Source organism: Chlorocebus sabaeus, chromosome 17, assembly GCF_047675955.1.
Source record: "Chlorocebus sabaeus isolate Y175 chromosome 17, mChlSab1.0.hap1, whole genome shotgun sequence".
Taxonomy (NCBI): Eukaryota; Metazoa; Chordata; class Mammalia; order Primates; family Cercopithecidae; genus Chlorocebus; species Chlorocebus sabaeus.
The window spans coordinates 36,575,553-36,601,987 of record NC_132920.1 but is presented as its reverse complement, the minus strand read 5'-3'; the positions used below and the strand labels follow the sequence as shown (position 1 = coordinate 36,601,987).

General features: G+C 41.0%; 1 protein-coding gene across 5 annotated transcripts in view; it reads right to left on the bottom strand.

The window, feature by feature from the left end:
- Positions 1-26,435, bottom strand: part of KCTD20 (potassium channel tetramerization domain containing 20) — a 44,428-nt gene that overhangs the window by 14,190 nt on the left and 3,803 nt on the right. Inside the window, exons 2-4 of one of the 5 annotated variants that reach the window (XM_007972788.3) lie at positions 9,794-9,891; positions 5,238-5,443; positions 1,338-1,611 (exon numbers count right to left, since the gene is read on the bottom strand). The exons of 1 other annotated variant lie outside the window; for it this stretch is intronic. In XM_007972788.3, the coding sequence (XP_007970979.1) occupies positions 1,338-1,611; positions 5,238-5,397 (434 nt within the window). In that variant the 5' untranslated portion in view covers positions 5,398-5,443; positions 9,794-9,891. Of the gene's footprint in view, positions 1-1,337; positions 1,612-5,237; positions 5,444-8,000; positions 8,123-9,793; positions 9,892-26,435 lie in introns of those variants that run through there. 3 more of the 5 variants (XM_073005934.1, XM_007972787.3, XM_073005935.1) reach the window with 3 other exon arrangements.

Genomic DNA, 26,435 nt, shown 5'->3' with positions numbered 1-26,435 from the left:
TAGCTGGATTCTATTTAGCCTAGAATTCAATAAATTAGTGTGATCGATTCGAATTTCTAACTCAGTTTAAATTAATTCAAAGTCCTGAGGTTAGATCTCTAAACAAAATAAAATCTACTTCTAAGTAGATGACAATGATCAAAAGCCAAATCTACATGTATAATATCATTATTATTACTATTTTTACTCTTATCCCAGTTTGCTCTTCCTTGGGTTAAGGTCTATGGTTGGCCAAAAAGACAATCTCTTAACTCCTAGCCCAGGCTCTGAGACTTCTTCCTGGACAGTTTTCCTTCTTAGTAGGCTATTTCCATTTCCTAAACTCTAACCTTAAAAATCTGAGGGCCAGAGATGGTTAAGAAGAGGATAAATCTGAATGAAGTAGCACAGAGAATGGACCATGAAGAATAAAGAGGGCAATCGTGAAACAAACAACAAAGCAACTAGGTTTAAAGACTCCACTTAAAGATTACATTTCAAAAAACTTGAATAGTAATGGAAGCATTAGAAAATGACAGCATAGCATCTGTTGCCAAGGATAAAACTTGCAATAGATGGCAGGGAAATGGTTTTTAGTAAAATGGCTTTGTTCTTGTGCCATGTAGAACATTTGCCTAATACTGTTTTTTATTTTTTATTTTTAAAAAAGGGAGCAAGATTTAGGTCTCACCTTACCCCCAGCATCTTTGACCTATGAAACTCTGAAAACATTACTTAGAGTGAATTTGTAGAGGAGCAGAGAATGAGATTTAGCAGGTTATTTTTTCATCGTTTCCAAATAGATTTTATTTTCTTTTGTGGGGCTCATTTTACTATACTGGCTTTGTAAATGAAGAACTCTCCCCACCCTGAAATACCAACACGTATTAGGCTTTTACCAGCTTGCCCTCCCTTCACAAATGTATGAGGGCAAAAAAATAAAAATACAATGCCTTTTTTTTTTTTTTTTTTTTTGAGACGGAGTCTTGCTGTGTCGCCCAGGCTGGAGTGCAATGGTGTGGTCTCGGCTCACTGCAACCTCCACCTTCCGGGTTTAGGCGATTGTCCTCCCTCAGCCTCCCAAGTAGCAGCTGGGATTACAGGCACCTGCCACCACACCCAGCTAATTTTTGTATTTTTAGTAGAGATGGGGTTTCACCATGTTGGCCAGGCTGGTCTCAAACTCCCGACCTCAGGTGATCTGCCTGCCTCGACCTCCCAAAGTGCTCAGATTACAGGCATGAACCACCGCGCCCAGCCTATACAATGCTTTTTATTGTTATATCTAATGCAGGATAAACAGCAGGTATTTCTATTTATAGAGAACAGAGGGAATTTGGAAGAAAATTATCAATTACCTTCCCAGCATGGTATCCGGATGAGCAGTGAAAATCTGTGGATTCACAACAAAACGTGTGCCATCTACAAGAAGCGTCACTTTCTCTGGTGCTTGGGAATGGGAATTACTGCCAAAGCCCACACTACTGTTTCCAAATCTTTCTGGAGCAATAAAAGGTTCATGGTTCCGTTTATTCCCACTTTGGAAGCAAGAACCTTTGATGTCTTCAGCAAGGGGCATTATGTGAGGGAACTGAAGATTTGCTGGCTGAGAGGCATAGTCAAGCGAGAGGTCTAAAAGAACATACAAAGAAACCAAAACAACTTGAGAGCAAAAGCCTTGAGAGAAAAACCCTATCTTCTTTAAAACAACAAGCAAACACACAAAAAAACCCCCAAATTTTAGGTGTTGACAGGCAAAAAACCTCTTGCCTACAGCTAGTAAAAAGCAAGCAAACAAACTAGAGACTCATATTGGATCTCCTCCATGTACACGTGAGGGTTGGCGGAGGGAGGGGAAGAAGGCAGAATGCTCACACTTGAACATTATTTAAATTTTCTAAAGTAAACTATGTATATGGTTAAGAAAAACAGTAGAGAAGAATTTATGTGGAGGCCCATGAGTCTCCCCTGCTATTCCCTGTACCTTCCCTGGTGTTGGTTCAGACGCAGTCGCTTTTTACTTGTTTTCACTTCTATTGCTAAATAATACTTTTATATTTCCTGTGTTTTATTTAAGGAACCTGCTACTAATATGTGCCAAAACTATTCATTTTCAAATTCTTCAAAATTGTTTTAAAATTTATTTCCCAGAAAGGATAATGATAGTCTTTAATTTTCCAATATATTACTTTTCCTAGAAATTCACAGTAAAAGGCATTTTCACTACGTACAGGAGAATCCTAACATCACCTACACTAAAGGCAGGTCTTACTCTCAGCAGAGACGTTCCAGTGCAAATGGCATTAGGATTCATTCATAAAATCTGTTTCTCAGTATCACCAAAAAGCTGTTTTCTTTAAGCAATTTATTTAATTTTTTTTTTTTTTTTTTTTTGAGATGGAGTCTCACACTGTCGCCCAGGCTGGAGTGCAGTCATGCAATCTCAGCTCACTGCAAGCTCCACCTCCCGGGTTCACGTCATTCTCCTGCCTCAGCCTCCGGAGTAGCTGGGACTATAGGCGCCCACCACTACACCTGGCTAATTTTTTGTATTTTTTAGTAGACACAGGGTTTCACCAAGTTAGTCAGGATGGTCTCGATCTACTGACCTCGCAATCTGCCCGCCTCGGCCTCCCAAAGTGCTGGGATTACAGGCGTGAGCCACTGTGCCTGGCCAGTTAACTTATTCAGTTTTTCTACCTGGCCCATCATCTATAAAATGAGGATAAATAATGTTCACTCCATCTACCTCACAGGGCTGTTTCAATTATAAACTGAAATTAAGGATGTGAGAGCACTTAAAAATAGGCCGGGTGTGTGGCCTGCAGAGTGTTGGGATTACAGGTATGAGCCACCACACCCAGCCCTATTTTTTTTTAATGAAAAATTCCAAACATAGGAAAGCACAAACTTAATACATAAGCCCTATCACCTACATTTGGTAAGATTTGTTAACATTTTTCTACCTTTTCTTCAAGCCCTTTTTGGAAAAAAAGAAAATAGAAAAAAATGTTATCAATACAACTGAATTACTCCCACCTGTCATGTTTATAAAATTTGTAAACAAATTCAGGAACATGATTAATGCCCATGACCTCTGGGAAATTAGTCTGATTTCCTACACTCAAGACAACCAAATAAATTGTTGGGCAGAGGACACTTAGTTTTTTTTCCCATTTGTTTGTAGATAAAAGGCAACAAAAATATAGACCAAAAACCTATTTAGAGTTCACATCCCATAGCTTCTCATAAACTTTCAATGTGGTCTCATGTTTGCACACCAAAAGCTATTTTTCCAGGTAACCCACAGGCAAGCTTGTGGCAAGAAACACTTTGATCACCAGGACAGGCTTTCACACTTGAGGTGCTGTTTATTAAAAATGAAATAGATACCTGGGCCAGGCGCGGTGGCTCACGCCTGTAATCCTAGCACTTTGGGAGGCCAAGGCGGGGAGATCATGAGGTCAGGAGATCGAGACCATCCTGGCTAACACGGTGAAACCCCGTCTCTACTAAAAATACAAAAAATTAGCCAGGCGTAGTGGCGGGAGCTTGTAGTCCCAGCTACTCAGGAGGCTGAGGCAGGAGAATGGCGTGAACCCAGGAGGCGGAGCTTGCAGTGAGCCAAGACTGCGCCATTACACTCCAGCCTGGGTGACAGAGCGAGACTCTGTCTCAAAAAAAAAATAGAAATAGATACCTGAATTACTAATTCAGTTCCTTATAATGCTTGATTTCTCCCCAATAATGAAGCAATTAAAATGGGTTTATTCCTAAACCCAAGGAAGAAACCTCAGGTTCTATCCTGCTTAAATGGGTGAGTAGGAAGAGAGACTCCTTGCACAAGTTCTCCCTAATGGTGTACTCTTTGACGGCAGTCATATGCTTTTCTGTCAGTTAATACACATATAGAAATCATCTCAGCCCACTACCTCCTAGCAATGTGAACCTGGGCAAGTTACCTAAGCTTTCTAAGCCTCAGTTTCCTCATCTGTAAAACAAGGATAATAGTTGTAAGGACTAATCTGGAGTAGAGTCAGCAAATTTCCCATAAAGGGCCACAAAGTAAATATTTTAAGCTTGTGGTCAGTCTCTGCCACTACTGTAGCAGGAAGGCAGCCATAGACAATATGGACATGATGGCTGTTTCATTAAAATGTTATTTACACAGACAGACAGATTGGACCAGTGTGCCACCCCTCATCGAAAGAACGTATGTAAAGTTCCTAGTACAGTGAATGCTCAATAAATGGTAGTTGCTATTATTGGTGCTATTGTTTTACGTAAAAGTTAAAAAGAATCTCAGTTTATCAGGAACTTTCACATCTATTAACTTGTTAATCTACTATTCTTGTGAGGTAAGAATAATTTCTTTTTTTTTTTTTTTTTTGAGACAGAGTCTCGCTCTCTTGCCCAGGCTGGAATGCAGTGGTGTGATCTAGGCTCACTGCAACCTCTGCCTCCCAGGATAGAGCGATTCTCGTGCCTCAGCCTCCCAAGTAGCTGAGATTACAGGCATCTGCCACCACGCCCGGCTAATTTTTGTATTTTTAGTAGACATGGGGGTTTTGCCACATTGGCCAGGCAGGCCTTGAAGTCCTGACCTCAAGTGATCCACTTACTTTGGCCTCCCAAAGTGCTAGGATTACAGGTGTGAGCCACCGCACCGGGCCTAGATAGAATATTAATAGCCTTGTTTTCCAGATTAAGAATGTGAGGCTCGCCAGCCTGGGCAAAATGGTGAAACCCTGTCTCTACCAAAAATATAAAAAATTAACTGGGTGTGGTGAATACACCTGTGGTCCCAGCTACTCGTGAGGCTGAGGTGGGAGGATCACTTGAGCCTGGGAGGCAGAGCTGCAATGAGCCAAGATCACGCCACTGCACTCCAACCTGGGTGACAGAGTGAGACCCCATCTCAAAAAAAAAGAAAAAAGAAAAAGCAGGGCTCAGAAAGACTGAGGATCTCATCCATGGTTACAACTAATAAGCAGAGTTAGAAGATGAATGTCTTCTGACTCCAAACCTGTGGCTGTTTGTTTGTTTGTTTTAATACCATTATCACCACATTAGATGTGCTAGACTGATTAAATAAGTGGAGATTTTCTGTGAAGGTCAGCTTTATATAATTGTGATATGCAAGCTAAGCAATTAATTGGATAATTTATTTAGATTAAACACATTCATGCCTTCTGGGTACAGTAGATGCTTTGGTATTGGAAAGCCCCCCAAATTAAGTCAAGAGCTAATCACTGTACCTTCATTCCTGGGAACTAGAGGATAAGTAAGATTATGAGGACCAGATGAAGCCAGGCTATTTGCTTCTTTTTCTTGGGCTGCAACTGAAGTATCATCCACTAAGCAGCTGGCCTCCTGCCGCAATAACCTGTCACTGTCACTGCCACGGTGAACATTCATCCTTAGATTCTGAGTCCTGAACTGTCCGTTTGATCAGAGATAAATCCTGGAACACAGGAATATGCATGATTTAGAACTCAAAAAACAGATTTCTAAGGACTTCCATGATATGAAAGCCAGACTAGAAAACTGACAGCTAGCATTCCTGTTCTCAGGAGAAACAGGCATCTTACACATTTTTGTGATTTTTAGATTAATAGGAATTGGGCTGATTTAAATGGTCTTTATCAAATCACTAAGAATGCAGATAAACTTGTTACCAGGGAATAATTTTATCTGTGAACAGACATCAAATTCACTGACGTCGGCCACATTCATGATCAATTCTACATTAAATGGTGGTACAATAATTTTGTGGTATTCACATTACAGAGACATAGAGTAGCAGGGAGTTCAAATTTCAACTACAGAAAACCTATGTTTTTCTAAATTGACACATATGCTTTTGCAACAATTAAGCACCAGGATATTAAAAAACAATCACAACCTTAAAGCCAGTATGAGAATCATCTGAGCTGAAGAAAAAAGCTAATTCTGATTGTAGTGCTCAAGTTCTCCTTTTTTATCTACCCTTTTCTCTCTTTCACTTTGTATACCTTATGCTCAATCCCGAAACCCCACCTCAGAATCACACTGACTACAAAGCTAATCATGTCATTCATCTCTCTCGAAAGCAGTGCAAAGTCCCCATGACCCACACACACTATGTAACTGCCACGTGCAAGACCCCCAATGATCAGGCAGGATGGAGACGCCACAGCAGCCACACAGGGGTCTTCATAACTTTCTGCTGGTTAATCATGCCCTGCAACCCCTCCATCCTCGATGGTGGCTAAACTACTCAAAATATTCCTGAAGTTCACTCTACTTAGCACTTTCACAGTTTACACTGTACAAGTTTCCACTGGCATTCTGGTGGAAGAATCATCTTAAATCATCAGTAATTTGTATGCATATGGATTACATGCGTAACAATATTTTAGGAAACAGGAAGCTCACTAAGGGCAGTAATGCTTTTTAATACTCTGAATTTCCTGGCATACCAAGCATGTGGTAGGTGCCAATAAACATCTATAAAAAATAAACATGATATCTGTAATGTAAATTAAATTTTGAATCCCTTCATAATGTATATTAAAATATTTTTAGCATAAAATTGATCAGTTTATGCCCTGGTCCAAGTTTTCACTTAGATGAAATGTAAAAATGACCACTTTGATAAGATGGATAGAGGAATACGCCTGAAAATAAATCATGCTAAAGAAGAGATACTTTCAGTTGATGAAATCTTTCTCAGAAAATGGCTCTTATAAAGCAAATTGAAGGAATAAAGTGAATGTATTGATAGAAAACCTTCAATGTGACTACAGCTTTTTTCACAATTATCCTTTCTTAAAAAAAAGTATTTATATTACAAAAATGCAGTCATTTAAAGTTGATGCTTGGCGACTGGTAAAGTCAAACAGAACCACCAATGCCTTCAAGTTTGGCTCAGATGTCAAAATCAAGTCTAGAGAATAAGATAAAGAACGAGGTCCATGGAATTGGAAAGAACATTACCAAAGACGGTCTGCTTCTTTAATCTTAATTGGTTTTGAACCATAATGTTCCAACCTACTTACAGCTCCTCTAGCTGCTCAAGAACCAAGTTCAAACTTCTCTTTGTTGCACTCGAAAAGATCTCTTGAACCAACACACAATAAGCTTGACTAAGCCTGCCTCTTGAGAACTTGCATGGACTAGACTGTATAAGCCACTTAATTTAATCTCATAATGTAAGAAAATAATTTTGTTATCATGGAATAAGAAATGTCCTAGTTAATAAAACCAGGGCTCCAAAATCAGTTTAATTTGTATATGGTGAATTAATAAATGGATGTACTTGGAGTTTAGCAGGGTAGGTATCACCAGTGAGGGAAAATAAAGTAACTTTCTCAGCACTTAAAAGGTATTTGCATTTAATTAATTTTTATTATAAGTAATACACAGATATATTCCCAAGAAAATTCAAACCTTATAGATAATGTGAAAAAGGACCTTTTGATCATCATTCCCAATCCCAGTCATTTCCCCAAGTAACTATCATTACTTGGTATGAATCCTTTTAGACTTTATTAAAATGCATATTCATTATACAGATATACTGGGGAAAGCATATTGTTTTTTAAAAACACACAAATTATACACTATATGCATCATTCTTATTCTGTAATGTTTTTCTAAATGTTCTTGAGAACCATCTATGATTGAAGATTGAGATCTAGTTCATTTGTTTTTAAGGGCTGTATAATATTCTACTAATACAATTTTACTCTCCTCCCTATGAATATTTAAGTTGTTTATAACAAACAAATGCTTTGATGAATAAGATCGGAGTGTACTATGGAACTCCAAGAGAGGATTCAATTTGCAGAGTTTTCCCAAATGGATTTGGTTTCAGAATTTCTTTTTTCAAGAAATCCTTCAGGGCCGGGTGCAGTGGCTCACGCCTATAATCCCAGCACTTTGGGAGGCCAAGGTGGGTGGATCACAAGGTCAGGAGATCGAGACCATCCTGGCTAACACGGTGAAACCCCATCTCTATTAAAAATACAAAAAATTACCCGGGCGTGGTGGGGGAGCACCTGTAGTCCCAGCTACTCAGGAGGCTGAGGCAGGAGAATGGCATGAACCTGGGAGGTGGAAGTTGCAGTGAGCCAGCCTGGGTGAAAGTGCAAAACTCCGCCTCAAAAAAAAAAAAAAGAAAAGGAAGAAATTTATTTTATTTTTTTCAGAGACAGAGTCTCTGTCTGTCTCATTGCACAGGCCGGAGTGCAATGGTGTGATCTCGGCTCACTGCAACCTCCACCTCCCAGGTTCGCACCATGCTCCTGTCTCAGCCTCCCAAGTAGATGGGATTACAGTCACCCACCACCACACCCTGCTAATTTTTGTATTTTTAGTAGACACGAGGTTTCACCATGTTGGCCCGGCTGGTCTCAAACTCCTGACCTCAGGTGATCCACCCGCCTCAGCCTCCTAAAGTGCTGGGATTACAGGTGTGAGAGACCACGCCCAACCCAGGATTAATGTTTAATGGCACATACTTTCAGATAGCACCTAACCCAGCATTTCCCAAAGTCCCCTATAAACTCTATTTCCTCTAAAATCCTAGAATGATGGAACAAAAATCTCTTGACCTATGGAACCTAAGAAGCAAACTGACACCGAGTTCTTCAACAAACCAGAGCAGGCAGTTTAAATATAATAGTAAGGTTTCTCTTCCCTTTCCAGCATGGATGCTTCATTCAACTTTGAATGATATTTTCATTGCCTACCCTAGTTCACTTCTGTAGCCATCCCGCAAATGAATCTTGGTCTTCAGAACAGATTGAAGGGGGGAAAAAAAGAAAGAAAAAAAGGCAAGGTGCAGTGGCTCACACCTGTAACCTCAGAACTTTGGGAGGCCAAGGCAGGAGCATCTCTTGAGCCTGAGAGTTCAAGACCAGCCTGGGTAATACAGTAAGACCTCATCTCTAAAAAAAATTTAAAAATTAGCCAGACGTGGTGGCGCATGCCTGTAGTCCCAGCTACTTGGGAGGCTGAGGCGGGAGGATGATTAAGCCCAGGAGGTCGAGGCTGCAGTGAACTGTGATTTTACCACTGCACTCCAGCCTGAGCAGCAGAGCAAGACCCTGTTTCAAAAAAAAAAAAAAAAGAAAGAAAGAAGAAAAGAAGCAAAACACAGCCAGGCACAGTGGCTCACCCCTGTCATCCCAGCACTTTGGGAGGCCGAGGCAGGCAGATCACGAGGTCAGGAGATTGAGACCATCCTGGCCAACATGGTGAAACCCCGTATCTACTAAAAATACAAAAATTAGCTGGGTGTGGTGGTGTGCACCTGTAGTCACAGCTACTCAGGAGGCTGAGGCAGGAGAATCGCTTGAACCCTGGAGGCGGAGATTACAGTGAGCCGAGACCACTCCAGCCTGGGTGACAGAGAGAGACTCCGTCTCAAAAAAAAAAAAAAAAGAAACAAACAAAACACTTCAACAACAATATAATTCTCTATTGCTGCAAAACTATTTTTTGATCAACAGAACTCTGAAGGTCACAGCAATGTGCAAGAACCAAAGGTTCACCACCCTCTGTTATAGCTTAACAGTAACTGAAGAGACTGCTTTGGAAAAGAAGCAAGAGTTAAAAAATATATTAATAATGGAACCCAGAATATACAGCTGTGAAGCAAAGAAAACTTAACATCCAGCAAGCCCAGTTTATGCTTCACTTCCATACATTCTGTGAAAGCATTTTACACACTCTAAAGAGCTATATATTTTAAGAGTATATATTTTATTATTTATTTCACAGGCTTCCCATGAAGGCCCATAGTTTGTTGAATCTTGATTTTACTGACCTGGAACAGCAAAACAGTTTTAGCACCATCATCTATCCATCTTGGAAAATTTACATACAGTCTTTGATAGTGGAATTATCTCCACATATTCCTTGCACCTAAAAAAGAATGCACTGGTTTCTCTCTAGAACAGTCATCTTGAGTATGAATCCACAATAACCTGTAGATAATAAATTTATATATTTTCTTATTTGCAATTTCTCCTAGTCAATTATTTCTGAACAAGATATTTACCTAGATCACTATTCCCTTAAATTCAATATCCTACCATTGAGCTACTCAGATTTAAAAATAAAAAAAAAAAAAAAACTAGTTGGAATGGGGTGGGGGCAATAATATTGATGTATCTCAAAAGCATAATGCTTTCATACTGTTTTTTTGTTTTTGTTTTTGAGACGGAATCTCGCCCTTCTTGCCCAGGCTGGAGTGCAGTGGTACAATCTCAGCTCACTGCAACCTCCGTCTCCCCGGTTCAAGCGATTCTCCTGCCTCAGCCTCCCAAGTAGCTGGGATTACAGGTGCGCACCACCACACCTGGCTACTTTTTGTATTTGTAGTACAGACGGGGCTTCATCATAGTGGCCAGGATGGTCTCGATCTCCTGACCTCGTGATTCATCCACCTCGGCCTCCCAAAGTGCTGGGATTACAGGCGTGAGCCACCATTTCTTAAGTTAATAGTGCAAAGACATGATCTTTTAAAAGGCAGTACCCTTATTTATACTTAGGACCATATCTCCACTCTGTGTAGGAAGTGAAAGGTGAAGATGAAGTAGGATGCCACAGAATTTGGTAAATAAGCTAATTTGCCCTTAACCCATACCCCATAATCAAACTTAAGAAGTAATTATATCTTTGCCAAACCTTCATTCCAAACTGAAAAATCCTAGCCCTTCCAGTCTATTCTTATGTGAAAACCACTTGGTCTAGTTTCATTGTGCTTTTCTTTATGCATGCTAATATTAGAGAACTCTGCTAATGTTTTCTATTAAGCAGGTTTTCTGTTTTGCTGCACATAATGCTGTCTGGTGACACCCAGAATTTCTGGGAATAGGTTAAAATGGGATGAAGGTTGGGGGAGGGGAAACGGAGGGGGATGGGGGAAATCTAAAATGTCTACAAGACCTCCTTCTAGTACTATTATTAACTCACAGTAAGAGGCTACCATATTCCAAAAGTACTGAGTCTCTACAAAAGATAAGAAATTAGCTGGGTGTGTGATGATGTACACTTGTCTCAGCTGCCCAGGAGGCTGTGGCAGGAGGATCACTTGAGCCTGGGAGGTCAAGGCTGTAGTAACCCATTATCATGCCATTGTACTCCAACCCCGGGTGACAGAGCAAGACCTAGTCTCTCTCATTCATTCATCAATCGAGTTTATACTGAGATTTTCAGTTCAAATTTAATACTGGTTTTTCCTAACTCATTTTATATTAGTGTATCTTTTCCCTCACATTGAAATTCTTGATTCATAGACTAGTTTCAGAATTATAATGTCAAATTACTAGTAACAGTAAACCTAGTAAGTTTAGGTGTTTTGATCGGGGGGGGGGGGGCCGTTCTTTTTGTCCTTAAAGCATATCCCACTAAGGATGTAGTCAGCATGCTATATTCAAAAGTTACTGTATATTTTTTCTGTGTATGTTCTGTAAGGTAGGTTCATTTGTTTCCCTTTATATTCAATTATTGCATTTTTCCATTATTTTTAAAATGTATTTCCTGAATATGTAAAACATTTACACGGTTCAGAAGTTGAAGACCCATAAAAAAGGAATGTTCAGAGAAGACTCTATCCTTCCCCCTTTCCCTCTCAATCTGTTCCTATTTATTCCCTGCAGATAACCAGTTGTCTTAGTCCATTTGTGCTGCTATAAGCAAAGTGCCTGAGACTGGGTAATTTATAAAGAACAGAAATTTCTTTTCTCACAGTTCTGGAGGCTAAGAAATCCAAGCAAGATTAAGATGCTGGCAAATCGGGTGTCTGGTGAGGTCCTGTTCCTCTCCTCACATGATGGAAGGAAAAGGGCTAGCTAGGTTCCTTCAATCCCCTTTTATAAGGCCTGATCACCTCCTAAAGGTCTCCCCTCTCAATGGTATCACCTTGGGGGTTTAAGTTCCAACATAACAATTTTGGAGGGACATATACATTCAAAATACAGCACTGGTTTTGTTAGTTTATCTTGCATGTTTTGTATGTTTTGTATGTTTCTCTTTGCAGATACAAGCAAATATATGTGTGTATATACATATATTCTTAACTCATTTTTTCTTTTATACAAAAGATAGAATACCATATTCTACCAAATAAACTACCCTATTTTGTACCTTGTTATATTACTTAACAGTATATCCTAGAGATCACTCCATGGGAGTTCATACAGATCTTCCTCATTCTTTATTATGTCTGCGTAATACTCCACTGTGTAGCTATTAATATGCAGAGATTAGATACAGAAAAGGGAAAAAGGGCATTCCAGGCAAGATGAATGACAAATAACTGGCAGGTAAATAAGAATGAACCAGGCTTTATTAGTATATGAAAGAGAAAGTAAACCAATCAGGCTAGAGTGAAGGATTAATGCAAAAGTGTGGGAAAAATCAAGGTTACTACCATATCATACAATTCCAGGGAAGACCATGCACATCATCATCTAAGGAGCTGTATAAAGCACAGCTTAGACAGTTGTACACACTACCTTGGGTAAAGCTAAAGACGAAAAGTTGGGGCCAGTTTACAGAGGCACTTAGATTATAAGGTAAAGTAGGATTTTGTCTTGTAGCCAAAGCTTCTGCAGGAAGGTGTCATGTTCAAAATGTTGCTTTAAGATAAATAAGACCACAAACAGACTGGAGGGGGCTATAAGAGGAGGTTACTTAAATTGTCTAGGAGTGAGGTAGTAAGGATCTTATTGGGCTGACGGCAAAGAAAAGGGTATTACCTAAGACATGGTCTTGCTCACCTTCAAAGAGCTTACAATCTAGTTGTTGAGATAATGTATTATTTAAGAGTTACATAATACAGAAGTGATATTTTAGAATCAGAAGAGACCTCAGTGATCATATTGTCCAGTGGTTCTCAAATCCAGCTGATAATCAGAATCACTGAGAGGAACTTGTTAAAACATCTTCTTGGGCCCCATTCCTCAGAGATTCTTATTCAATACGTCTTTAGTTGGGTCTGGAGAATCTGAATTTGTGACACACTCCTCAAGTGATCTCCCACTGACTGGCGCTATCTGTGAACTGCTGTTCCAGTATCATCTTTTCATTTCATGGACGAAAAGTTGAATCACAACAATATTCTTTTCCAAGAATGTTCAAGGAGACTACAATCTAGGGGTTGGGAAGCCTTTTTAATCAAGACCCAAAACCCAAAAGCTAAATGAGAAAGACAAATCTGACCACAAAACATTAAAAAATTTTTGTATGGCAAAGGATCCTGTAAACAAAGACAACAGACTTGAAAAACTGTATCTGTAACACACTATGAAGAGTTGTTATCATAATACTCCACAAGGGTTATGAAAATACATGAAACTAACACAACAGAAAAATGGCGAAGGATGGAAAAGGGGCAAATACCCAAAAGAGAGTTGGTGAAGCTATATTAATAGCCTACAAAATAGAATTTAAGGCAAAAAACTACACAAGCTTGGCAAGGCAGAAAATTCAAAGGATATCTGTGGACAGGACTATTTCTGTTCCTCATTTCTACCTTGGAAAAAAATCGTAACAAGAGAAGTAGGAGAGAAGAAGGCATTACTACAATTCCACAGGAAAGCTGGTACTCCTCTGACTCCACTTCCCTTTTCCTTCCTTCTTCTCTACAAATCACAGGCCAGGCTAACAAGCTGACAGATAAAAGTACAATGACAGAGTGACAAGATTAGAATTGCTTGGATAAATTTTCCTGTCTCCTCTATTTGACACTCCCAACTTACTACCCTCAGAACTTTTTTGTCAACATAACTTACGTCGAAAGACAGCTTTTGTGCACATAAAAGACTATATGAGTTACTTGGATTTACATTAAGACCTTAAGTTCAGTATATTAACAGTCTAAAGACCCTTAAATATTTTTTATAACTGTATCAGCCTAATTACCTAATTTAAAAATATTAATGTACTACATATAAAAAGATTTAAAGAACCATATAATAAAAACTCTTGTACCCACCTCCAGTTTTAATATAAAACATGAATCCCCTAAATTTGGCATTCCCATCAAACATCTTCAGTACATTTAGCTTAATATATGCTCTTTTCCTATGTTAGCACTTCAAATGCCTACCAAGCAAATCTGTAAGTACTCAAAAAGCTCTGGTAGATGTTTAAAAAATTAAACTTATAAATACAGTGCACATAAAAAGGTCCTAAATATTACAACACTTTTCAAACTTAGCAAAGTTTTCTGGCATTCTTAAACTAATAATCAAATCTAAACCCAATTACTCAAGACCATATCTTAAATGAGAATCACAAATCTGCTGGATTCTTTCATATGTCAAATTACTGCAAACATTACATCCTAAGTCTAGATGGACTTAAACTTTATTGATTTAACACATATCATGCACTATATATTATTTAAGTACTTTATAAATATTATTTAATACTCAAAACACTTTATGAGGTAGATGCCATTGTTACCCTCATTTTACACATAAGAAAACTGAGGGAAGAAGGAGGTTAAGGAAAGCTCCCACAGTCACAAAGCTAACAAGCAGTGGAGCCAGACTTCTGGCTTCATAGTCTATGCTGTTTACCACCATGCAGTGCCACTGCTTCTTACAGGTATAATTCACTTCAACATTTCTATGTAAGTTTTACAGGACTGGAAATATGATTCCAAGCTGAAGAGCTGGGGCTAGGACATATAATCTTTCTGTGCTGATAATGGGCACATCTAGCACCTTTCCTCTTTAAATAATTGCTACAACAGAGCCTCTAAATCAAATACTGCCAGATGGGGGTTGATTTTACAATCTGAGTTCAAATTAAGATCTAATTGTGAGGCCAGGTTCGGTGGCTCACGCCTGTAATCCCAACACTTTGGGAGGCTGAGATAGGTGGATCACTTGAGGTCAGCAGTTTGAAACCAGCCTGACCAGCATGGCAGTTCGAGACCAGCCTGGCCAACATGGTGAAACCCTGTCTCTATTAAAAGTACAAAAAAAGTAGCTGGGTGTGGTGGTGGGCACCTGTAGTTCTAGCTACGCAGGAGGCCGAGGCAGGAGAATTGCTGGAACCTGTGAGGTGGAGGTTGCACTGAGCTGAGATCATGCCACTGTACTCCAGCCTGGGCTACAGGCTCTGTCTCAGGAAAAAGAAAAAAAAAGATATCTAATTCTGCTGTAACTTCTTTCAACTTTATTACCTAAATACTGGTTAGATGGAATTCTACAATTTCCATGTGGGGGTGCTTCCTCTTTTGATTGGACTTAACTAGTTAAGGTCATTCTAATGAAACCTTAAGGAGAACAATCCGAGGCACATAATGGGTCAAAGAAAGCTCACAACTCCTACGAAAAAGCTGGTCAACATACAATAGAATTTCCAGGGTAACGTCTTCAATGTCCAGGATACTCCTCTACTTGGCTATTACCTAAAACTCTCTAAAGGAACAACTACATAGGCTGTAAAGAATAATTCAAAGACAAACTTCTAGGAAATCCAAGGGATATACTATTAGTAATAATATTTTTTAAAGCAGTGCAATTAAAAAATTGAAAGTATATTAGCCAATACAGTAGATTATTTTACAGAAAAGAGCTAAGCATTTATATGGCAAGAAAAGAGCTGAAGGCTTTAGAGGACAGATCCATAAATCAGTATTGCAGTAACAGAGCTAACATGTAGAAAATTCATGTTTATAGACAATCCACAAATCACTGTCAGAAGACAGTGTAAAGGTCATCTAGTTCAAGGACCAGCACCAATTGCTGTCAAAAGCTTTCATGCAGTCTTGTCAAAAATTAGGCCAATGTAGATAATGTAACCCACACACCATTTTCTGAGTCCTAAGACACTCGACACTAAGACATCATCAATCTAATAACTTTTTAGGAAAAAGAAGCACTATTATATTTTTAGTAGAGATGGGGTTTCACTACATTGGCCAGGCAGGTCTTGAACTCCTGACCTTGATCAAGTGATCTACCCACCTCGGCCTCCCAAAGTGCTGGGATTACAGGTGTGGGCCATGGTGCCCAGCCATCTTCACTTCTTTTTTAATATTAAACATGTATTTTTTTCCTTCATTAGTATAGTGGTCAGTACAAAAAAAGAAAAAACAGACTTGGACTCCCAGGCTCAAGCAATCCTCCCACTTCAGCCTCCCAAGTAGCTGGAACCACAGGTACGTGCCACCACGCCTGGCTGATTTTTTCTCCCCTTTTTAAATTCTGTAGAGGCAGGGTGTCACTATGTTACCCAGGCCAGTCTCAAGCTCCTGGGATCAAGCCATCCTGCCGCCTTGGTCTCCCCAAGTGTTGGGATTACAGGCATGACCACCTCACTTGGCCAAAAATGCCTTCTTTAAAAATGTAATAGTCCAGATACCGTGGCTCACGCCTGTAATCCCAGGGCTTTAGGAGGCCAAGGCAGGAGGATCGCTTGAGCCCAGGAGTTCGAGACCAGCCTGGGCAACATGGCAAGACCTGTCTTTCTTTTTGTTTTTGAGATGGAGTTTTGCTCTTGTTGCCCAGGCTGGGGTGCCGTGGCACCATCTCGGCTCACTGCAACCTCTGCCTCCCAGTTTCAAGCAATTCTCCTGCCTTAGCCTCCTGAATAGCTAGGATTACAGACATGCACCTCCACGCCCAGCTAATTTTTTTTTTATTTTTAGTAGAGACAGGGTTTCTCCATGTTAGTCAGGCTGGTCTCGAACTCTCGACCTCAGGTGATCCGCCCACCTCAGCCTCCCAAAGAGCTGGGATTACAGGCATGAGCCACCGCACCCAACCTAGACCTTTCTCTACAAAAATAAAAATTAAAAAAATTAGCTGGGCATGGTGGCTCATGCCTGTGGTCCCAGCTACTCAGGAGGTTGAGATGGGAGGACGGCTTGAGCCTAGAAGGCTGAGACTGTAGTCAGTCATGATCATGCCACACTGCATTCCAGCCTGGGCAACAGAGCAAGACCCTGTCTCGAAATACAAGGCTAGATTTTTTAATGCCCTTACATGACAAAATAAAATGCCAGCAACCTTATGATGGTCTCCCAATCACCCACCCGCCACAATTTTACCAATCATGAACCTCAAAATCTGGGATCCCAAACCTTCCACCCAAGACTACAAAACACCTCTACTAGTTCATCCCAGTCTACCTAAAAATATCCAAAAATAGTCTATTACACCCACCGTGACTTCCATGCACTAGTTTAATCCCATGCCCTGGAAAAACATATCCTTCCATCACTTCCAACCCTTTAAATATTAAAGACAAGTACCATAAATTCCCTTCTTTGATCAGCATATTAAATCTACAATTCTTGCCACGGTTTTGCATTTAACACTATTTCCAGACTTCTTGACATTTTTGCAGTGGCAGATCATGGCTCACTAGAGCCTCCAACTCCTGGGCTCAAGCAATCTTCCTGCCTCAGCCTCCCAAGTAGCTGGAATTACAGGTATGCACAACCATGCCCAGCTAATTTTTTTTAATTCTATTTTAAGTAGAGATGGGAGTCTCACTATGTTGCCTAAACTGTTTCTAACTTGTGGGCTCAAGCAATCATCCCACCTGGGCCTCCCAAAGCATTGGAATTATAGGCGCGAGGCCCCTTACCCAGCGCCAATATTTGATTAGGATACAGATTTAAAAATAGCAAGGCCTTCTTTAATGCTCAGCATTAGTAAAATTACAAGAAACCATCCCAATTCTCAATTCCACAATATGACTAAGGAAGGTAATGTGGGAATCTCTGAAAAGCATCAGATGAGTTTAAAGGACTACATAGTATCTTCATTGATTCAAGAATACAGCCCACAATGGCTGACACATGCAATCCCTGTACTTTAGGAGGCCAAGGTGGGAGGACTGCCTGAGCCCAGGAATTTGAGACCAGCCTTGGCAACACAGTGAGACCCCCATCTCTCCAAAACATAAAAAATTAGGCCGGGCATGGAGGCTCACACCTATAATCTGAGAACTTTGGGCAGGTGGATCGCTTGAGACCAGGAGTTCCAGACCAGGCTGGGCCACATGGCAAAACCCCGTCTCAACAAAAAGAAAGAAAAAAAATTAGCCAGGCACAGTGGCATATGACTGCAGTCCCAGCTACTCGAGACGCCAACATGGGAGGATTACATGAGACTAGCCTGGACAACACACCAAGATTCCTATCTCTTTACCATCTCTTTTTTCCAGATATGGTTGTGCACACCTGTAGTCCCAGCTACTCAGGAGTGGGCTACAGGCTCCACAGGCTCTTTACCATCTTTTTTCCAGGCCTGGTTGTGCACACTTATAGTCCCAGCTACTCAGGAGGCTGAGGCAGGAAGGTCATTTGAGCTCAGGAGGTCAAAACTGCAGTGAGCTGTGATAGCACCACTATATGCCACTGTGGGTGACAGAGCAAGACCCCGTCTCTTAAAAAAAAAAAAAAAAAAAAATGGCTGGGCGTGGTGGCTCAAGCCTGTAATCCCAACACTCTGGGAGGCCAAGGTGGGTGGATCACCTCAGGTCAGGAGTTCGAGACCAGCCTGGCCAACATGGTGAAACCCTGTCTCTACTAAAAATACAAAAATTAGCTGGGTGTGGTGGCACATGCCTGTAATCCCAGCTATTTGGGAGTCCGAGGCAGGAGAATCGCTTGAACCCAGGCGGCAGAGGTTGCAGTGAGCCAAGATTATGCCACTGCACTCCAGCCTGAGGGACAGAGCAAGACTCCGTCTCAAAAAAAAAAGTTAATTTTTTAGCGATGGGTTCTTGCTTTGTTGCCCAGGCTAGTCTCAAGCAATCCTCCTGCCTTGGCCTCCCAAAGTGCTGGGATTATAGGCATGAGCTACTGCATCTGGCCTCAGAATATTTTCTAGAACACTGGGATTTCTGCTGCTACCAATGGGCAAGTTTCTATCAGAATAAACCTCCTACTGGAGAGTGCTCAGAAAAGCTGAGTGAAACAGAAAAAAAAATCTGTCTGAAGGCATCAGACAACTAGTAAAGTGGCCCAGACTCAAGAAGTCAATTCCTACAGAGAGGATGTGATGGTCAATTTTATGTATCAACTTGGCTAGGCTACAGTCCCTTTATTCAAACAAGTGTTATTCATACAAGTGTTGCTGTCAAGGTATTTGGTAGATACAATTAAAGTCTATAGTTACTTACTTTAAGTAAGGAAGATTATCCTAGATAATCTGGGTGGGCCTGATCCAATCAGTTGCTTTAAGGGCAGAACAGAAACTTCTCTGAGGAAAAAGAAATTCTGCCTGCAGACTGTAGCTTCTGCTCCTATCCGAGAGTTCCAGCCTGCCCCTCCTGGCTGCAACCTGCCTTACAGGTTTCAGACTTGCCTAGCTAGTCCCCAACATTGTATGAACCAATTCCTTGCAATAAATATCCTAATACATATGTATGTATGTGAACACACACATACACACACACTACTGGTTCTATTGATTTAGTGGAACGCTAATAGAGAAAGCAAATAAATTAAGGTAAGCCCAACACTCTGTACCACTTTTCTCCTCCAGATATTTGCCAATTTGGAAGCAGCTGCCAAAAGGCTGTAAAGCTAAGTAGAAAGCAGCTGCTAAAAAGTTGAGAAGTTTTTTGTTTGTTTGTTTGTTTTGTTTGTTTGTTTTTTTAGATGGAGTCTCGCTCTGTCACCCAGGCTGGAGTGCATGATCTTGGCTCACTCAACCATGCCCGGCCCAAAAGTTGAGAAGTTAAACAGATCTTTTGTCAGCATCAAGGTGCTGGAGAGACAAAAACTGGAATGGGTCTGCAGAGGAGGAAGGATCCTGTGAAATACCCCAAGTTTTCCACTGGGAGCCTAAAAGTAACACTGTAGAATGGGGTGGCAAACTTTTCTGGTAAAAAGCCATAAAGTAGACCGGGCACAGGGGCTCATGCCAGTAATCCCAGCACTTTGGGAGGCCAAGGCGGACGGATCACCCAAGGTCGGGAGTTGGAGACCAGCCTGACCAACGTGGAGGAACTCCGTCTCTACTAAAAATACAAAATTAGCCAGGCATGGTGGTACATGCCTGCAATCCCAGCTACTCGGAAGGCTGAGGCAGGAGAATCACTTGAACCTGGGAGGCAGAGGCTGCAGTGAGCCAAGATGGCACCACTGCACTCCAGCCTGGGCAACAGGAGTGAAACTCTATCTAAAAAAAAAACAAAACACCATAAAGTAGCCTGGATGAGGTGGCTCATGCCTATAATCCTAGCACTTTGGGACACCAAGGCGGGCGGATCACCTGAGGTCAGGAGTTCAAGACCAGCCTGGCCAACAACATGGTGAAACCCTGTCTCTACAGAAATACAAAAATTAGCCAGGCATGACTACAGGCAGGTGGGTGCCTGTAGTCCTAGGTACTTGGGAGACTGAGGCGGGAGAATTGCTTGAACCCAGAGATGGAGGTTACAGTGAGCCGAGATCGTGTCACTGCACTCTAGCCTCGGGGACAGAGCAAGACTTCGACTCAAATAAGGAAAAAAAAAAAAAAAAAGCTGGGCACAGTGGCTCACGCCTGTAATCCTAGCACTTTGGGAGGCCCAGCTGGGTATATCACCTGAAATCAGGAGTTCGAGACCAGCCTGACCAATATGGTGAAACCCCATATCTACTAAAATCACAAAAATTAGCCGGGTGTGATGGCGTGTGCCCGTAGTCCCAGCTACTCAGGAGACTGAGGCAGGAGAATTGCTTGAACCCGGGAGGTAGAGGTTGCAGTGAGTCGAGATTACGCCACTGCACTCCAGCCTGGGCAACAGAGGGAGGCTCCATCTCAAAAAAAAAAAGAAAGAAAATAAAGATGCACATTACAAGGATCACAGATGAAAAAAGACTATCATTACAGATCCCATGAGATTAAAAAGATGAGCAGTTATTCTGTACAACTTATGCCAGTAAATTAGAATTTGCAGATGAAATGAATATTCCATAATTTATTGAAACTGACTTAGAAAAATTAGAAAATCTGCGAAGTCCTATATCTAGTAAAGAAATTTAATTGAAAATTAAAACTTTTCCAGAATCAAATGGCTTGACTAGCAAATTTTCCCACAATTTTAAGGAAGAAATTATATCAAACTTTCTCATGAACGTAATCACAAAAATCCTAAACAAATTATGAGAAAATCAAATCCAGCCACATAAAAAAGGGTTATACATTATGGCAAAGATTGGCTTAACATTCAAAATTCAATTCATATGATTCACCAATGAAAAAAATAGGCCAGGCACGCTGACTCACACCTGTAATCTCAGCACTTTGGGAGGCCAAGGTGAGCAGATGACTTGAGGTCAGGAGTTTGAGACCAGCCTGGCCAACATGGCAAAACCCCGTCTCTACTAAAAATACAAAAATTAGCTGGGCGTGGTGGCACGTACCTGTAATTCCAGCTATTCAGGAGGCTGAGGCATGAAAAGCACTTGAACCCGGGAGGAGGAGGTCGCAGTGAGCTGAGATTGCACTACTGCACTGCCTGGGTGACAGAGTGAGACTCTGTCTCCAAATAAATAAATAGAAATCTGTTTGAAAATAACTAAAATAGGGCTAGGCGCAGCAGCTTATGCCTGTAATCCTAACATTTTGGGAGGCCAAGGCAGGAGGATCGCTTGAGCCCAGGAATTCAAGACAAGCCTGGACAACACAGTGAGACTTCGTTTCTACAAAAAACAAAAAAAATTAGCTGGGTGTGGTGGCACATACCTGTAGTCCCAACTACTTGTGCAAGGCTGAGGTGGGAGGGCTGCTTAAGCCCAGAGGTCAAAGTTGCAGTGAGCTGAAATCTTGCCACTACACTTCAGCCTAGGTGACAGAGCAAGACCTTATTTCAAAAAGAGAAAATAACTGAAATAGCATGAAATAGTATAGATGTATTAGATTTTTTAAAGGCAGATTGAAACAATAAATGTATCCACAGAAAAAAAGATGGAAAAGATTATTCTTCCTTAACTGTAGAATCACGTGACTTTTCTTTTAAAAAGTTATTGTCTTACTGAATATTCTGAAGTCTCTAAAATGAATGTTATTATCTTTAAAATAAGGAAAAATGAAAAGTATCTCAAAAAACAGATACCTCCTCAAGAAAATGTTGGAATCATTGGAACAGTTTCTTAAAAACTGCTTGTAGCTAGGTTCAGTGGCACACTTGTAGTCCCAGCCACTTAGCAGGCTGAGGTGGGAGGATCACTTGAGCCCAGAAGTTCTGGGCTGTAGTGTACTGTATCAATCAGGTGTCTGCACCAAATGTAGCATCAATGGTAACCTCCCAGGAGCAGGGGTCCACCAGGATGCTTAAAGAGGGAAGAACTGACCCAGACTGGAAACAGAGCAAGTCAAAACTCCTGTGCTGATCAGTAGTGGGATCAAGACTGTGAATAGCTACTATACTTCAGACTGGGCAACATAGCAAGACTTCTATCTCTTAAAAAGTAAAACAAAATAAAATAAATTTTTAAACTGCCTGATGCAGTTTAAGAGAAAATTTTTAAAATTTAATCAGAAAACAATATATTATCACATAAAATAGTCTGACATTCTTCCATCTAGATTAAAGAAGAAATGTGCTTAATAGATGAATTAGGAATTTAGGTTAATGTATGGAATAGATTTTCAAGCACATTATTCAGTAGGCTAACAGGATAATCTTAAATATAACACAATGATTTATGCAGAGGCATAATATGCTTCTTAGGATATACAAAAGCAAGCATGGTTCTGAAGAACAGGTAAAGCCAGTCACAAGAAAATGAATGCTGCCTGGGCCTCACGGCATAGGACATAGTGATAACGGCAAGGGAGCATTCAGAGTACCCAACACATAACCTTTTTTTTTTTTTTTTTTTTTTTTGAGACGGAGTCTCGCTCTGTCGCCCAGGCTGTAGTGCAGTGGCACAATCTTAGCTCACTGCAACCTCTGCCTCCCAGGTTCAAGTGATTGTCCTGCCTCAGCCTCCCGAGTAGTTGGGATTACAGGCACGTGCCACTGTGCCCGGCTAATTTTTGTATTTTTAGTAGAGACAGGGTTTTGTCATGTTGACCAGGCTGGTCTAGAACTCCCGACCTCAGGTGATCCACCTGCCTCCGCCTCCCAAAGTGTTGGGATTACAGGCATAAGCCACTGCACCAGCCCCAACGCATAACTTCTTAAACAGATTGTCAGGGCTGAACTGTGTCTCCCTCAAAATTAATATGTGAAGCCCTAACCCGTAGTCCTCAGAATGTGTCTATATTTGGAGACAGGGCCTTTAAAGAGGTAATTAAGGTTAAATGAAGTCATTAAGGTGGGCCCTAATCCAATACGTCTGATGTCCTCAAAATGGGGAGATTAGAACACATAAACAGAGGGATGACAATGTGAAGATGAGAGGTGAAGCCAGCTGGACTTCCTGGGTCGAGTGGGGACTTGGAGAACTTTTCTGCCCAGCTAAAGGATTGTAAAGGCAATTGGAGAACTTTTCTGCCTAGCTAAAGGATTGTAAACCCACCAATCAGTGGTCTGTGTCTAGCTAAAGGATTCTAAATGCACCAATCAGCACTCTGTAAAAACGCACCAGTGAGCATTCTGTGTCTAGCTAAAAGTTTGTAAATGGACCAATCAGCACTCTGTAAAATGGACCAATCAGCAGGGCATGGGTGGGGCCAAATAAGGAACTAAAAGCTGGCCACCCAAGCCAGCAGCAGCAACCCACTCAGGTCCCCTTCCACGCTGTGGAAGCTTTGTTGTTTCACTCCTCACAATAAATCTTGCTGCTGCTCACTCTTTAGGTCTGCACTACCTTTAAGAGCTTTAACACTGACTGTTAAGGTCTGCGGCTTCACTCCTGAAGCCAGCGAGACCATGAACGCACCAGGAGGAACAAACAACTCCGGACACACCACCTTTAAGAGCTGTGACACTCACTGCAAAGGTCTGCGGCTTCACTCCTGAAGTCAGCAAGACCACGAACCCACCGGAAGGAAGAAACTCCGGACACATCTGAACATCTGAAGGAAAAAACTCCGGACACACCATCTTTAAGAACTGTAACACTATCGCGAGGGTCCGTGGCTTCATTCTTGAAGTCAGTGAGACCAAGAACCCACCGGAAGGAATAAATTCCGGACACAAAGACACAGGGAGAAGAAAATGGTCATCTACAAGTCAAAGACAGAGGCCTCAGAAGAAAATAAACCCTCCTGACACCATCTTGGCCTTCTAGCTTCCAAAATTGTGAGAAAATAAATTTCTGTTGTTCAAACCACCCAGACAGTGGTCCTTTGCTTTGGCAGCCTTAGCAAACCAATACACAGATATAACTGCAAAAATTAAATTTCACCTTCCCCCTGTAAAAAAGAGATTTGAGAACACATGGAGGATGTCTTAGATAATTTTAAGATATGTACTGTGATCTTCACATAGAGGTGTAAGTTACTACCTGTTTTATTCTAAGGAAATTGAACTTCCAATAATCTATGCAACAATAATTCATTGTAACTTTCCTCCATAATTTTTAAGATGGTATTTTACATTTGTATAGCATATAAAATTCAAATTTCATCCCTATTTGTCACTTTATTTGATCCTCACAACCTTCTGTATAAAACAGAAATTTTGAACCTAGAATCACAGAGCTAGCAGTGACAGCGACAACTAGAAGCAAATCATCTGACCTGGATCATGGATCTTTCCACTACATTCCAATGCTTTCCAAAATTTTAGTAATGTTCCTATTTTAGTAAGGGCAGAGATAAAGCTTACTTTATATCTATACTTATCATTAAACCTCAGTTATTTCAAATATATATACAAATATATATTTGGAGACAGGATGGTGCTCTGTCGCCCAGGTTGGTGTGCAGTGGCACCATCTCAGCTCACTGTAACCTCTACCTTCCAGGTTCAATCGATCCACCCACCTCAGCCTCCAGAGTAGCTAGGATTAAAGGCGCACAGCACCACACCTGGCTCATTTTTATATTTTTTGTAGAGACAGAGTTGTGCCATGTTGCTTAGACTGATCTCAAACTCCTGGGCTCAAGTGATGTGTTCACCTCAGCCTCCCAAAGTGCTGGGATTATAGGTGTGAGCTACAGCACCCACCGTGAAATAAATTATAAATATGTTTTCCTTTCTAAGCACAACTGTATATCAAAAATTATAATTTTTTCCTTTTTGTTTTTGAGACAGAGTCTCGCTCTGTCGCCCAGGCTGGAGTGCAGTGGTGCGATCTTGGCTCACTGAAATCTCTGCCTCCCAGATTCAAGCAATTCTCATGACCCAGCCTCCCCAGTAACTGGGATTATAGGCGCATGCCACCATGCCCAGCTAATTTTTTGTATTTTTAGTAGAGACGGGGGTTTTGCCATGTTGGCCAGGATGGTTTCAAACTCCTAGCCTCAAATAATCTGCCCACCTCAGCCTCTCAAAGTGCTGGGATTACAGGCTTGAGCCACCCTGCCCAGCCTAAAAAATATTTTTTAAAACACTAATGGCCAGCATTTCCTGAAAACTTACAGTTTGTGAGGCACAGTTCTATTAACTTTACATGAATTAACTCAATCCTAAAAATCCTGGGATAGGTAGGTACTATTACTGTCTATTTCAGAGACAGAAACTGATAAAGTACTTTATCCAAGCTAGTAAATGGAGGAGTCAGGATTTGAACCCAGGCAACATTAACTCCACAACCCACATTCTTTTTTTTTTTTTTGAGACAGAGTCTCGCTCTGTCACCCAGGCTGGAGTGCAGTGGCACAATATCAGCTTACTGCAAGCTCTGACTCCCAGGTTCACGCCATTCTCCTGCCTCAGCCTCCCGAGTAGCTGGGACTACAGGCGCCTGCCACCACGCCCAGCTAATTTGTTTGTATATTTAGTAGAGACGGGGTTTCACTGTGTTAGCCAGGATGGTCTCGATCTCCTGACCTCGTGATCCACCTGCCTCGGCCTCCCAAAGTGCTGGGATTACAGGCATGAGCTACCACGCCCGGCCCACAACCCACATTCTTAACCACTTCGCAATGAAATACAACTAGGACACTCTTGAGCATATATTTTAATGGCTTTGAAGTCAAGTGGACTTTACTATAGGCTCAGCCACTTATTAGGTACATTATTTGGGGCAAACTTAATCTCTTGTATCTTAGAGTCTTTATCTATAGAAAGGAGATAATTAAATGGGACAGTGATGTAAAACCATTTAGTAAGTGGCTGGTATAGAATGTATACTAATTATTAAGCCCTTACTATTTTTATTTTTACTACTTTCATGAATATACAAGAGCAATCAATCCTACAGTGTCTAATTTGGGGATTCCAAGCTAAAACATCAAAAGGCCCTCTTTCTTCATCTGTAATTCTTTCCTTCCTATTCTTCCAGAAATATATGTACTATTCCCAATAATCTCATTTTCCATAAGTTAAGAAATATCACATTGGATGAGGTTAGTAGTTAGATGAGTCTTAAATTCTTTGTTCAC